The following is a 15,384-nucleotide window of genomic DNA, read 5'->3' as shown; positions in this document are numbered from 1 at the left end:
TCTGTGACAACTGAAGGCAAATAATGGTCCAGAAATCGCGGCCCCCCGCGCTGCGACGCGCAGTCACGAGAGGCCTCCGGACCGGGATTTTGCATGGCCGCAGCAGCTTCAGGTAGGTGCGCATCTTTTTTCTATAATCCATTCGAAAGCCCGCGGGAAGGAAAAACTGGGATTTCTGGGCCAGTAGGTCATTTTGTATTATCGACTCACGATCGCAAGGAACCAGATTGAAACTTTCCCAAAATTCACTTCAGTTCAATTGGATTCATCTCTGGGTGCCAGAAGCTTTTACGCCCACCTGAGAGGGCAGGCTCAGTTTAACTCAGTCTCATCCGAAAGACGGCACCTCTGACAGGATAACACTAAAATGTTGGCCTCGATTATGTGCTGAAGATTCTGGTGTGCGACTTGGACCTTCTGACTCAGAGGCGCGAGTGCTACCCACTGACACCGATCATTTAAAATAAATAAAATTAACTTCTTATAGCGATAGTGTGTCACAGGGCTTTCACTATTCACAGCAGATACTCAACTCACTGGAGACAGCGGCAGGACTTGGGTCAAAGGTTAATGTTTACCCTTTGCACAGGGGATCTGAAGGACAAGTTTTGTTTTTATTCTGTCATGGGATGTGGGCGTCGCTGGCAAGGCCAGCATTTATTGCCCATCTCCAATTGCCCTTGAGAAGGTGGTGGTGAACCACCTTCTTGAACCGCTGCAGTCCGTGTGGTGAGGGTGCTCTCACAGTGCTGTTAGGAAGGGTGTGCCAGGATTTTGACCCAACAACGATAACGGAACAGCGACATACTTCCAAGTCAGGATGGTGTGTGGCTTGGAGGGGAACATGGAGGTGATGGTGCTCCCATGCACCTGCTGCCCTTATCTTCTAGGTGATAGATGTCATGGGTAAATATTTAATTTAATCTACCTAGAACTTAAACTAGATCGAGTAATTAGTTAAAAAGTAAGCTAAGATAATGAAATACATAAACTTTATTTAACTGAACTGAATTAAAATAAGTTGACAAAGGGATGGCAGTGCAGGTGGTGTGCCACAACTGCGGCATGTGGGAGTTTGTGGAGAGCATTGTGATTCCCGACAACCATGTCTACAGTAAGTGTCTGCAACTCGAGGAACTTCGGCTCAGAGTTGTTGAGCTGGAGTCTGAGGTGCAGACATTGCGGGGCATCAGGGAGGGGGAGAGTTACCTGAACACTTTGATCCAGGATGCAGTCACACCCCTTAGCTTAGTTAGTGGTACAGGTCCGGTTAGTGGTCAGGGACAGAAGGGTGTGACTGCAACTCAGGCAGGTAAGGAGGCAGTGCAGTGCTGGAGGAGCCTAGGCCTTTGCCCTTATCCAACAGGTTTGAGGTTCTTGCGGCCTGTTTGGATGAGGGCAAAGTTTGCTAGGTAGATGAGCAAACTGGCCATGGTACAAGAGGCCATTCGGGGGCGGGGGGGAGGGGGAGGGTGGGGAGTGAAAGGAAATGTTGTAGTAGTAGGGGACAGTATAGTCGCGATCAGGAGTTCCGAATGCTGTGTTGTCTGCCAGGGTTGAGGATATCTCCTCGTGGTTAGGGAAGAATTTGGAGTGGGAGGGGGAGGATCCAGTTCTTGTGGTCCACGTAGGAACCAATGACATAGGTAGAACCAGGAATGGGATCTTGCTGAGAGAGTGTGAGGAGCTAGGCTCCAGATCAAGTCCAATTGAGTCCAAAAATCTATCTATCTCCGCCTTCAATATATTCAACAACCCCCTGCATCCACCGCCCTTTTAGGTAGAGAATTCGAAAGATTCACAACCCTCAGAATGAAGAAATTCCTCCAGATCTCGGTCAAATGGCCAACCTCTTATCCTGAGACTATGCCCCCTATTTCCAGACTCTCCAGCCAGGGCAACCTCTCAGCACCTTTTTTTTTTAAACTCATTTGTGGGAGTTGGACGTCACTGGCAAGGCCAGCATTTATTGCCCATCCCGAATTGCACGCGAGGTGGTGGTGGTGGTGAGTTACTTTCTTTAAAGTCAATGAAGTGAGTGGCTTGCGAGGCCATTTCAGAGGGCTGTTAAAAGTCAACCACATTGCTGCAGGGGTCTGGAGTCACATATCGGCAAAACCAGGTAACGAAGGCCGATTTCCTTCCCTAAAGGACATGAGCGAACCAGATGGGTTTTTAAGAGCACGCTCAAGGGGCTGAATGACCGACTTAAGCTTTTTTTTCCACCATCTCAGCTTCTAACTCCGATAACAGCGACACCGTGCCGTCTCCTCACCTTGGGTTTAGCTGGATGGCATTACTGATATTAGCTTTTTATTCCAGACTAATTTAACTGAATTTAAATGACACAGCTACCGGGGTGGGATTTGAACTCATGACCCCGGAGCATTAGCCCAGGCCTCTGGATTACTAGTCCAGTAACATAAGCACCATTCCTAGAACAGTGAGCAGTAGCTAACAGAGTTCAAAACTAATCACAAATAAAATGAAATCAATAAAGGAAAAGCAGGATTTTGGAATGAGAATTTTAGAAACATTTTTTTAAAAAATAGATATGTACTTTTTCTTCCCACATTACTCTACCATTCCCAACATGGGAAGGTTCGGCTTGAGGACAGACCATCAGCTGGGGAACAGACCGTCGCCTGGGGAACAGACCATCGCCGGGGGGGACAGACCATCGTCGAGGGGTCAGACTATCGCCGAGGGGTCAGATAGCCTCAAGAACAGACTATTGCCTGGGGGACAGATAGGCTCAAGGACAGACTATCGCCTAGGGGACAAACTAACGCCTAGGGCACAGACTAACCGCTAGGACACAGACTAGATGCAGTACCTCATCTCTCACAACTTTGGCCACTCAGTGCAACCATTTTTGAACATGCACGTGTTTGAGTTCTCTGTTCGAAAATGCCGTCCAGCTAAACCCAAGGTGAGGAGACTGGATGCTGTTGCTGTAATCGGAGATGGTTGGGGAAAAAAACAAGAGTAGTCCACTTAGCCCCACAAGCCTGCTCTACTGTTCAATCAGATCATGGCTGATCTGTACCTCAGCTCCATTTACCCTCCTTCACTCCAGGTCCCTTGATAACCTTACTGAACAAATACTATCGATTTTAGTCTTGAAAGCTCCAATTGTTCCAGCATTCTGATCTGATCAGTGATAAAATAATTCTGGCCCCTTGTTCCAGACCTAATTTATATGACTGACTGCAGCACACAGGTTTACACGAGCCCAAATAAAAGCAGAGCAGCACAGAGTATACAGTATGTCTGGGGCTCTTCTTCACCCAAGAGCTGCTATACCTTCAGCTGGTGAATGATGTCTATTCTCTTGTTGCGCAGGTCCCTGAAGTGGATCTGGATACGTACAGGGAACTCACCCCAGCCTCGTCTGGTCAGGTGAAATGGTGGTTCACTAAACAGAAAACACAGCCAAAAAGAAACAGAAAATCATTTAACAGCAAAATCTGTTTCAGCAGCAAAAATCATTTAAATGGCAACAACAAAGCACCACCAATGTGTCTCACATGACTTCTTATTCACTCCTTCACCGTCTAATGAACCTCACAACACAGCCTAGCTCTGGGTATCGCACTCAAGATGACAAAACCATTGCTCATGAGGAATGTCTGACAAGAGGAGAGGGAGCACATCGACTCTGGTTCATAGAGACACTTGGGAACCCAAGGCCTGAAATGGGCTGTGTATGTGCTGTACCTGAGCTGGGAGTGTTTGATGAGACAGTATAGAGGGAGCTTTACTCTGTATCTAACCCGTGCTGTACCTGCCCTGGGAATGTTTGATGGGACAGTGCACAGGGAGCTTTACTCTGTATCTAACCCATGCTGTACCTGCCCTGGGAGTGTTTGATGGGACAGTATAGAGGGAGCTTTACTCTGTATCTAACCCGTGCTATACCTGCCCTGGGAGTGTTTGATGGGACAGTATAGAGGGAGCTTTACTCTGTATCTAACCCGTGCTGTACCTGCCCTGGGAGTGTTTGATGGGACAGTGTACAGGGAGCTTTACTCTGTATTTAGCTCATGCTTGATGTTGACACTGGATACCTCAAATAGAAAGCGTTCCATTACCCAGCTCCAACAAATTCATCTTGAGCATAAAATGTGTCAAGAAAAGTTTTTAAAAATGTAATAATTTGCATGTTACACTCGGCCTTTTCTCTCTTCACAGATTCCTGCTCCAATTTGCTAACATCGCTCTTTATAAACTCCAATCCTAATTGTGGCTTCCAGCGTTGATCAGAGAGTCTGGGAACCAAATATTCTGGTGTTTATGAGAGGATTACAAGTGACACTCAGAGAAAGCCTTACTCTCGATAAATGAAAAATAAAAATGTGCAGCTTTGCGAGGGGCACAGAAACAAACAGATATGTTTCAACCAAAAAAAGATGTCTCCGCTCTCCATTCATTGGGCAATAAATGTAATTCGTCATTTTTAGAAATTTTAATTAAGGTTCACAGTTTGTTACTCTCTGGCTCCCTGCGTTAGCTTTGCTAGAATACAATTCACAGTCCCTGGTCTGTACAAACTACCTGACTGCCACCCTCCTGACTGTCTTTCTGATTTTAAACACTTGGATCACTTTGCCTCGCCCTGACCAGGAGTTAAGCCCGAGATGAGAGAAGGAGCCACACCTGACTTCCACCAGGTCGTTCGGCTTGTAGCTGGGGTGGAGGAAAAACCAGACCTTCTTCACAAAATGGTCGATTGAGGGCTCCTTCCGCGAACCTCGCACATAAACCATCCACTTATGGGTGGACTGATCGTTCTCCTCTCTCTTGTCTGGGGGAATATACCTGTAAAATAACCAAATAGTCAATTATACAGACAACCAGCATCGACACTACCAACAAATCCCCTCAACTTCTTTCAGGGTGCCACAGTTGAACTGAGTGGAACTCCCATTGGTGAAATGTCTTTCTGAGACACTTGGATAAATGTGAAGTTATCCACTTTGGTAGGAAAATCATAAGGACAAAGTATTATTTAAATGGTGATGGTTTGAGAAATGTCGATGTACAAAGGGACCTGGGTATCCTTGTACACTAGTCATTGAAAGCAAACATGCAGGTGCAGCAAGCAATTAGGAAGGCAAATGGTATGTTGGCCTTCATTGCAAGAGGATTTGAGTACAGGAGCAAGGATGTCTTACTGCAGTTATACAGGGCCTTGGTGAGACCGCACCTGGAGTATTGTGTGCAGTTTTGGTCTCCTTACGTAAGAAAGGATATACTTGCCATAGAGGGAGTGCAGCGAAGGTTCACCAGACTGATTCCTGGGATGGCAGGACTGTCGTATGAGGAGAGATTGGGTCGACTAGGCCTGTATTCACTAGAGTTTAGAAGAATGAGAGGGGATCTCATTGAAACGTATAAAATTCTGACTGGGTTGGATAGACTGGATGCGAGGAGGATGTTTCCCCTGGCTGGGAAGTCTAGAACAAGGGGTCACAGTCTCAGGATACGGAGTAGGAAATTTAGGACCGAGATGAGGAGAAATTTTTCACTCAGAGGGTGGTGAACCTGTGGAATTCTCTACTACAGAAGGTGGTGGAGGTCAAGTCACTGAATATATTTAAGAGGGAGATAGATAGATTTCTAGAAACAAAAGGCATCAAGGGGTATGGGGAAAAAGCGGGAATATGGTGTTGAGATAGAGGATCAGCCATGATCATATTGAATAGCGGTGCAGAATTCAAGGGCCGAATGGCCTACTACTGCTTCTATTTTCTATGTTTCTATGAGACAAGAGCAGGAATTAGCCCAGGGAGACTGAGATAAGGAGCAGGAATTAGCCCAGGGCCTGAGAACAGGACCTGGAAACAACATGGTTCATCACTTTCAGTACCTAGATAATATGTCGGAGTTAAAAATCTAATTGAATGTTGCAACATATAACCAGAACAATGGAGTGCAAACCTACAAAGGTTATACTGGGCTTTACAATTCATTGGACAAACTTCAGTTAAGTCCAGTATAAGAACAGGATTAGGCAATTCAGCCTCTCGAGCTTGTTCCAATATTCAATCACTTCATGCCTGATTTGTACCTCACCATTGATCCATAATCTCTACCTTTACCGAACAACATAGAAACATAGAAAATAGGTGCAGGAGTCGGCCATTCGGCCATTTGAGCCTGCACCGCCATTCAATGAGTTCATGGCTGAACATGCAACTTCAGTACCCCATTCCTGCTTTCTCGCCATACCCTTTGATTCCCTCACCATACCCCTTGATCCCCAGCAGGGTTGAACTGATGAGAAACCTGCCTTTGTTGCAGCTGTACTTTGTTATTCTGTCCCCTAACGCATGTAAAAATGAGGGTAAATTTATTATAACACATGAGCATATGCATACAGACATCAGGGGATTTAACTTCCATTGTGTTCTCCCGATCATCTGCCATAACTTCGGCAGAAGATCTGCGGAAACCCTGGAGAATTACTGGTTTTGCCTTTTCTCAGGAGTTTCCAAGGATTCTCTGCCGAAGTTATGGCAAACAATCATGATGACCCCACCAGGGAAATGATTACTACGGCGTTCTGTTTGCAGTGAAGAGATTACAGAACATCAACTCTTTTCATTTTATACCCTGATCTTCCTCAGTTGCACTTACACTCCCGCCAAGAGGGGAAGGGGTTAGAAGATAAGAAAGAGAAATACAAAACACCACGAAACACTGAGAGATGCAAACAGACACCAAGAGAGACCAAGCACTGACTTTGAAACGTTGCCAACGACAATGGTCTTCTTGACATAAAGACGTGATAGGTCGTCATTGGTTGTGAGATAGGTGCACCGCTGCTCTATCTCCTGTGGGGTTGGGACTCCAAAGGTATCCTAGAAAAGATAGAGAAAAAAAAACATGCGATGAGTCGCTGTATTTTGTTCAATGATGTGTTGTCGCCACCCGTTTTCTCCCCCCACTGCCCCTTCCGATCTCCTTGGACGACTGACCTCCACCAGGGCCATCCAATCCGCGTCGTCTGCCAGACCAGCAACCCGTGTGTGGATAACTCCGCTGATTCTCAGACCCTCACTGCGGGAGCTCTACTCGTCACCTCCCCCATCCCACATTAGTGCGGTGAGATGGGCAAGTCGGCAGGGTGGGATCAAACGTGTGGCCTGCTCCCTGTTACTGCTGACTTGTGCAGTGACACCAAGTGCCGCCCACCACTCCACTTACCACAGCTCTGCTGTGAATTGTAGATTGCGTTGAAATTGGAGAACTGATATTTTCCTTCTCCTCATTCCCAAAAGGTAAAGTGCAAGTTAACATATGTTGATGCAGTCCCGTGTAACAACGATTTATAAAGAGGGGGTAACTCTGAACTGAAAGTTTTCAGTGTGATGTACAAATGCTATCACACCTGCCATGTATTCCAGGTAGTTATTTGCTAAACAGAGGCAGAAGTATTGACGTTGTCCTGTTAAGATGCCAGAGTCACTCAAGAGATTTCCTACCCAACAGAAGAATTGAAATCTGGATTATCTTACCAACATTTTGAGTCTGGCACTGTGATGTATTTGCTTCATCAGTTCTTTGCTTAAGAATTCATAGCAACACATTGCTATTAAGAACGAGTTGGTTTATTAGCAAAGGTTTAACAATCACACTACACATTACAGTCCATCCACCAGGCTCACAACCACCTGCCCCATCGTGGATCCCCTGAACCTAACTGGCTGGGATTTTATTGAGTCTTCTGAACATCACATGACTGGCTAAGCCACTCACAACTCAACAAACCTGTGAGCATACTCACAGGTGCATGCATTACAGGCACTAACATATAGCCACAGAGAGCATAGGTGCCTTTCTGGGCAGGGCTCATGGAGGCTGGCATCCCATCTGGGCCTGAATATTGATCCACAACAATTGTATTTTGTTTATAAGCTGATATTGCTCTGTACTTGGCCTGCATTGACATTATTTTGGGGGTGGCGGAGTGCAGTAGAGGAGTCTGTTCTCGACATTCCCCTGGAGTAATGATTATTTTGGGGAGGGGGCACTGTACTCTATATTCCCTTGTAGTCATGATAATTCAGGGGAGAGGGTGCTGTATTCTGCATCCCCTTGTCCTTTTTTGCATGTTCATAACATGGACACAGAAACAAACTTTTACTGGACTTGGATTCATTTTTGTTTTATTGTTAAAGTTTATTCTCCTTAAAGCGTTGATGATTCCCGGGTGACGATGCCCTCCAGCAGCTCGCTCAAGTGATCATTCGTTGTGTGTGAGCCTATTTGACTGCAGACGCACGTTGACACCAGGCTTCGCCTGACGTCCACACACATGTGCACTTTCCAACGATCAGGAGGGGGAACCCTGGCAGCTTTTAGTGGGTCGAGACCTATCGTGGCCATTGGCGTGGTTAAAGGTCAGGAAGCAGTGCTTTAGTGCCGCGCGTGTACCCTCCCTGTGAGGGATTGGTCCCTCATCACCATACCTGGCCAGTGTTCCTCCCTGGTCTTTTCTCGGACCTGTCAGGCTGAATGTCCTCGCTTGCTGCAGCTAGCTGTTCCTGCTCACTCTCTTTATCCAGAAAGGAGTCGGCTTGGTGAGTGACTGAATCTGTTTCCGACTGGTTGGCGGATGGGGTTTCTGATCGTTGATTGGCTGGGGAGGACGACCGTGAAGGAGATTCTAGAAATTTCTTGATGACAGGGTGGTTGAAGACAGTGGGATCGTACGGCTTTGGACCCTGAAAGAAAATCACAAAGCCCACTTTAGTCATGGTCACATGGTCAGGAGAGGAAGGTTAAATTGATTGTGGGAATCATTCATTCCTCTCAGACATCATTAATGGATGCTCCCAACAGCTCAACCAAGAAATGGCACTGACAGCAAGCCAGATAGTCCCATTGTCCTGACTGAGGGACATCCTGTCAATGCAGAAAGATCCTTACCGCATAACTGAAAGAAATCTTACATTATTTCATAAAGTTATATTTTCAAACATTTTCTGGAAAATTCATTCACTGATTAAGCAAATATAACCAAAGGACTTACATATTCTCAAAGTAAAACTTTTTTAACGTCTAGCTTAAAGTTTACTGGAGCAGAAACCCAAGCAAAGGTCCAAGGCCACACAGCACCAAGATTGGAAAATAGAATAGGAGGGAAGGCGAGGTGATTGGATGAGCCAAGCTTGGGTTTTACAATCCTGAGGATTATGGCAAAAGAATTAACACGGGGGAAGCTGAGGGACATTGGAATTTGGGCCTTTTTTCCTTAACACTTTATCCAGCCAGACTACAGCTTCCAGAAGCAGATTGAGTGCCTTCTAAACTGAATCCTTTATCCCTATTCTCTTTTCGTGTACTGGGGTGAACACAGCCCAGATCTAACAATTCAACCAAATCACAGTAAATCACTTATTGGCGAATACGTGGAATACCCACCATCTTCCCCTTTCACCTCAGAAAGTGGAAAATATCACACTGTCAAACCACAATTTACAAGCTAAACTGTAAAGTCAGATTTATTTAAAAATAAAGTTAGATACAACAGCCAAAAAGATCAGCAAAATGCTAGCACAGTACAGTAAGTAAACTCACACTATATATAAAGTCATCATCATCATTATAGACAGTCCCTCGAAATCGAGGAAGACTTGCTTCCACTCTAAAAGTGAGTTCTCAATTGGCTGTACAGTCCAATGCGGGAATTGCAGTCTCTATAACAGGTGGGGCAGACAGTGGCTGAAGGAAAGGGTGGGTGGGGAGTCTGGTTTGCCGCACGCTCCTTCCGCTGCCTGTGCTTGGTTTCTGCACGCTCTCGGCGATGAGACTCGAGGTGCTCAGCGCCCTCCCAGATGCTCTTCCTCCACTTTGGGCGGTCTTGGGCCAGGGATACCCAGGTGCCGGTGGGGATGTTGCATTTTATCAAGGAGGCTTTGAAGGTGTCCTTGAAGCGTTTTCTCTGCCCACCTGGGGCTCACTTGCGGTGTAGGAGTTCCGAGTAGAGCACTTGTTTTGGGAGTCTCATTTGGGCATGCGGACGATGTGGCCTGCTCAATGGAGCTGGTCGAGTTTGGTCAGTGCTTCGATCCTGGGGATGTTGGCCTCGGCGAGGTCACCGATGTTGGTGCGTCTCTCCTCCCAGTGGATTTGCAGGATCTTGCGGAGGCAGTACTGGTGGTACTTCTCCAGCGCTTTGAGGTGTCTGCTGTATATAGTCCACGTCTCTGAGCCAAATAGGAGGGCAGCTATCACTACTGCCCTGTAGAACATAACCTTGGTACCAGATTTCAGGTACTGGTCTTCAAACACACTCTCCCTCAGGTGACCGAAGGCTACGCTGGCACACTAGAGGCAATGCTGGACCTCGTCATCGATGTCTGCCCTTGCTGATACAGGTTGAGCGTCCGAAATCCGAAAACCTCGGGACCAAGGCCATTCCGGATTCCGGGTATTCCCGGATTTTGGAACGTCTTTGCCTGGGACGAGGTAGATGGGGTCAGGCAGCCAAGGTAAGGGGGTAAGGTCGTCCCACTGAGATAAGGGGGAGAAGGGGGAGAGGGAGGGGGGGGGGGCGGGGAGAAGGGGGGGAGCTGGGGTGAAGTCGGGCTGGGCCACCGAGGGCTAGGGCGGGCAAAGTTGCGGCAAAGTCGGGGTGGGAGAATTCGCGGCGAAGTCGGGCCAGAGGTCGGGCCGCCGAGGGCCGGAGCGAGATCGGGCCGCAGCGAGGTCGGGAGGAGGTCAGGCCGGAGCGAGGTCAGGCCACCAAGGGCCAGGGCGAAGTCGGGTCGGAGTGAGGTCGGGCCGCCCGAGGGCCAGGGCGAAGTCGGGTCGCCGAAGGGAGTCCGGATTTCGGAACATCTTCCGGTTTCCGGATGACCCTGCCACGGATCGGCCCGGTGTCCGGATTCTAGAACATTCCGAATTTTGGAACTCCGGATTTCGGATGCTCAACCTGTGGTAGGCTCCTGAGGTATGGAAAATGGTGCACGTTGTCCGAGGCCGAGCCGTGGATTTTGAGGACAAGGGGGTAGTGCTGTGTGGTGGGGTCAGGTTGGTAGAGGACCTTTGTCTTACAGATGTTTAGCGTAAAGCCCATGCTTTCGTACGCCTCAGTGAAGGTGTTGGCGATGGCTTGAAGTTCGGCCTCTGAGTGTGCGCAGACGCAAGTGTCGTCCACATACTGTAGTTTGATAACAGAGGATAGGACGACCTTGGATCTAGCATGGAGACGACGAAGGTTGAACAGGTTCCTATTGGCTCTATAGTTTAGTTCCACTGTAGCCGGGAGCTTGTTGATAGTGAGATGGAGCATTGCAGCAAGGAAGAGCGAGAAGAGCGTTGGTGCGATGACGCAGCCCTGCTTGACCCCAGTCTGGATGTGGATTGGGTCTGTGGTGGATCTGTTGGTCAGGATCACGGTTTGAATGTCATCGTGGAGCAGGCAGAGGATGGCGACAAACTTTTGCGGATAGCTGAAACGGAGGAGGACGCTCCATAGTCCCTCACTGTTGACAGTGTCAAAGGCCTTTGTGAGGTCAAAGAAGGCCATGTGCAAGGGTCAGTGCTGTTCCCTACATTTCTCTTGTAATTGTCGCACGGTGAAGATCATGTCTGTTGTACCTCTTAGTGGACGGAATCCACATTATGATCCTGGGAGGAGCTCTTCAGCCACAGGGAGAAGACGGTTGAGGAGGATTCTTGCGATGACTTTCCCAGAGGCCGACAGCAGCTTTATAGTTGCCGCAGTCGTACTTGTCCCCTTTTTTTGAAGATGATCATGATTACGGCACCTCTGAAGTCTCCTGGCATGCTCTCTTCCTTCCAGATAAGAGAGGTGAGGTCATGCATTTGTGCCAATAGTACTTCTCCGCCATACTTTAGTGCCTCGGCGGGGATTCCATCTGCTCCTGATGCCTTGTTGTTCTTGAGCTGACGGATGGCCTTTTCTACCTTGTGCAGGGCTGTAGTTTTGCTGAGATGGTGGCGGGTAGCATGTTGCGGGATGGAGTCGAGGACACTCGTGGGTTTACTGTGTAAAACTAAAGAAACAGAGTCTAAAATGTTTGCAGCACCTCAGCAAGTTTTTGGAAACACATTCTGCGACGGTAATTTGATGGAGGTGAGTTCTCAAAGAGCCTATGGTTTCCAACATAGTAAACGGAAAACTCAAGACTACAAGATGGCCCCTGGATTATCAGGTGGTCCTTTCATTTGACGCAGAGCATGAGGTCGTCCATCAGTTTTCATTGGATTAGCCTTCAAAGCAACAGTGGTGTCCTGACTGTGACAAAGGCACCAATTCTAAGTTGCACTTTACAATGGCTTATCGCTCATGAAAAACAGGGCTGTCTGCACCCAGCTGTCATTAAGGGTCTTTTTATCTTAATGAGAAGCCCAGTCGAAGGGCTAAGGCCCACACTGTAAGACACCACGAAGGTTGAAAAGAGCAGGAGAGAAGACAAGGTGAAATAGCAAATAGTGAATCAGTAATTCAAGCCTGAGTTTTAAAAGCCTTGTTAAAACCACAGAAATTTACAGCACAGAAGGAGGCCATTTGGCCCATCGTGTTGTGTTGGCTCATTGGTGGAGCAATCTAAAACTAATCCCATTGACCCACTCCCTCCCCATAACCTTGTATCTTTCTCTGCTTCAAATACTTAAACCAGATTTTTCTTTCAAAGATGCAGCAGTCTTTGCCTCAACCACTCCTTATGGCAAAGCATTTCATGCTCCAACACACCTGATCCATAAAGAATATCTCTTAACCTCTCTGTACTTAGTGAGAATTTTAAATTAATGACTCTCCTTCCAGACTCCTCAACTGGAGAAAATAGTCGTCCCTAATCCCGCTTTCACAACCGTACGTAATTTTAAAAATCTCTATTAAATCCTGTCTTAGCCTTCTCTGGTCCAGTAGAAACAGTCCCAGGATCTCAGGTTTCTCCTCATAACTCTATCTACCTGCACTCGCACTTTCAGGGAATTTGAACCCTTCGGTCCCTGCTCATCTATATCTTTCAATATTGTTCCGTTGAGTGTATACTCCCATTTCCTCCAAAAATGTGCTACCTTACAATTACCCTCATTGCATTGTATCTGGCACCTGCCTGCTCATTCTGCTAACCAGTCGATTTCTTCCTGAGAGCTTGTACAGTCCTCCTCGCTAAACCGCCTGCTTTTGTGTCATCATTTTGAGATTGTGTTCCCTATGCTCAAGTTCAAACCATCTGTATACACCAAGAATAAATTTGGACCCAGCCCTGACCCCTGGGGTACACCATATCTAGTCCTTCTCCAGTCCAAGCAACACCCCATTACTCTAACTCTCAGTTTCCCGTCTGTCAAGCAACTTTTTAACCATACTGCTACATTCCCTCTTAAATCATACACCTGAATATTTGTAACAAGCCTCTTGCAAAACGACTTCTGAAAATGCATATACACTATACCTACTACATTTTCTCTCCAACTGATCACTTCTTCCAAAAAGTATTACATTTGTCAAACATGACATCCTTTAACGTACTCATGCTGGTTATCCTTGATTAACCCATGCATTTTTAAATGCTCTCTAATTTATCTCAAATTATGTATTCTAACTGATGTTATGCTGGCTGGATAAACAATTTATCAGCAATTTCATAAATCAGCACCTTAAATCAAAACCATTTCTTACATCAGCTTATAATTGACAGCATATAATCTTCCTGCCTTCTGTTTAGATTCATATGATCCAGTTAAATAATGAGACTTTTGTTTTGTGTTTAGCGGATTGGATGGGTTGGACCAGTTTACCAATCAGACAGCCATCTTTATATAATCCCACTGGCAGCCGTTACAAGGTCACGCAGTTACTGAACCAAGTCACGACACATTAATCGCGTGGCAACTTTACGGAACGTAACAAATAGTCAAACCAAATACCTGCTCCCCCCCATCTTACCTCAGTCACCTTCGGCTGTACGGCTGATGCATAGTAGTTGGCCACGATGCAGGCACGGAGTTTATCCATCATCCTTCTGGCCTCATTCAGACGCTTTAGAAACAAGCAGATATTCAGTCATTTATATTACATACATGCAACTATTAGAAATGTTCTTGTCTACAAATGATATGAATCCTAAAAGAACCTTTGAAGATACAGAATTTCTGAAATGACTCGATCTCCCATTGGATCTCACTGTAAGTTGGATGCTGCTCTGTGCTAACAGTGTTTTATTACAAGAGTAACCAACAGAAGTCCAAATTCATCTGACAGCTAATCAGCAGCACTGTAAATGTCACTGGTGTTTTGAGCACAACTGATGCCTTTACCTGGTCTATAATCTCAATCTCGTGCTCCTTGTTCCTCATCTCCACTGTAAACTGTTCCTTGATGATGACTTCAATCTTCTGCAGAGTGGCTTCACGTGCTACATGGGAAATAGAAGGGAAAACTCAGTTGAATAGTAAGCATTTAGACTAGAAACCTGGGGCTCAATTTTCCCCAGTGATTTGCGCTGTTTTTTTGGTTTGCGCCGCTTTTTTTGGCTTAAATTAAAAAATCAAAGTTTCCCCAAATATTGTGCGCCAGCGTAACTCAGTTAGTTATGATTTTTTTAGGTTAGATTTTTTTTGCGTAACCTGATGTCTGCGCCAGTTTTTCACAATTATGCAAGTTTAGCCAACTTACATTTCTCCTCGGTCGGCGTATGTGACCACTCCCAAAAAACCTTCTGGGCACTTAAGAAAAACCAGCGCACATCAAAAAATCAGCGCAGAAAGATGCCATTGTTTTTAGGCAAAGTTTTGGAAGGAGTCAAGAACACATAAATATGCATAATCAAGCTGAAATTTTTCCAACTGATAACGCAGAAAATGGAAGTTTCATGCAATTCTTTAAGATTGGACTTGTTTTTTTAAGTGCCAAGCCACCACTGCATGTCTCCAAACTGGGCTCGAGGTTCGGAGCGTCGGCCGGCAGAATTGGTCCCTCGCCCGGACACAGGGGCTCTGCTTCAAAAGCAGCCCAGGGGAGGCGGGGGGGCGGTGGAAGCCGAACTGAAGGGATGAGAACCCTTACGCTATTCAGTAAGCAGCATCAAATGAAGCCAGGGGGGGGGTGAGGGAGGGTCTTTCCCGATCTAAGCAAGCCCATTGCGCGTGCTCAGACCTGGGTGTGGTCCGTACTAGGGCGTCGACCTTGGGGACAGAGACAACAAAGAAGCTTGTCCTGCTTGCTATTTTGAGCTTCTTGCAAAGGTACAATTTAATCATGGGGGCAATAGTGACAATGCCACACCTCATGCAAGCCTTCTGCATGTCGGTGCTGCGGAGGAGACAACTGATTTGACGTCATCGCATGAGGAACCTCAGAGCATGTAGGATGATGGGCAGGAGGCCTTACCCATG

The 15,384-nt window shown here is 46.7% G+C and overlaps 1 protein-coding gene across 9 annotated transcripts in view; it reads right to left on the bottom strand.

Moving 5' to 3' along the window:
• Positions 1-15,384, bottom strand: part of yeats2 (YEATS domain containing 2) — a 317,137-nt gene that overhangs the window by 274,651 nt on the left and 27,102 nt on the right. For all 9 annotated transcript variants that reach the window (XM_070883319.1, XM_070883313.1, XM_070883315.1 and 6 more), the window contains exons 3-8: positions 14,308-14,405; positions 13,937-14,029; positions 8,478-8,732; positions 6,748-6,866; positions 4,660-4,821; positions 3,307-3,418 (exon numbers count right to left, since the gene is read on the bottom strand). In XM_070883319.1, coding sequence (XP_070739420.1) covers positions 3,307-3,418; positions 4,660-4,821; positions 6,748-6,866; positions 8,478-8,732; positions 13,937-14,029; positions 14,308-14,405 — 839 coding nt within the window. The remainder of the gene's footprint in view (positions 1-3,306; positions 3,419-4,659; positions 4,822-6,747; positions 6,867-8,477; positions 8,733-13,936; positions 14,030-14,307; positions 14,406-15,384) is intronic.

Source organism: Pristiophorus japonicus, chromosome 6, assembly GCF_044704955.1.
Source record: "Pristiophorus japonicus isolate sPriJap1 chromosome 6, sPriJap1.hap1, whole genome shotgun sequence".
In the NCBI taxonomy this organism is placed as follows: domain Eukaryota; kingdom Metazoa; phylum Chordata; class Chondrichthyes; family Pristiophoridae; genus Pristiophorus; species Pristiophorus japonicus.
This window is presented reverse-complemented; position numbering and strand designations above follow the sequence as displayed.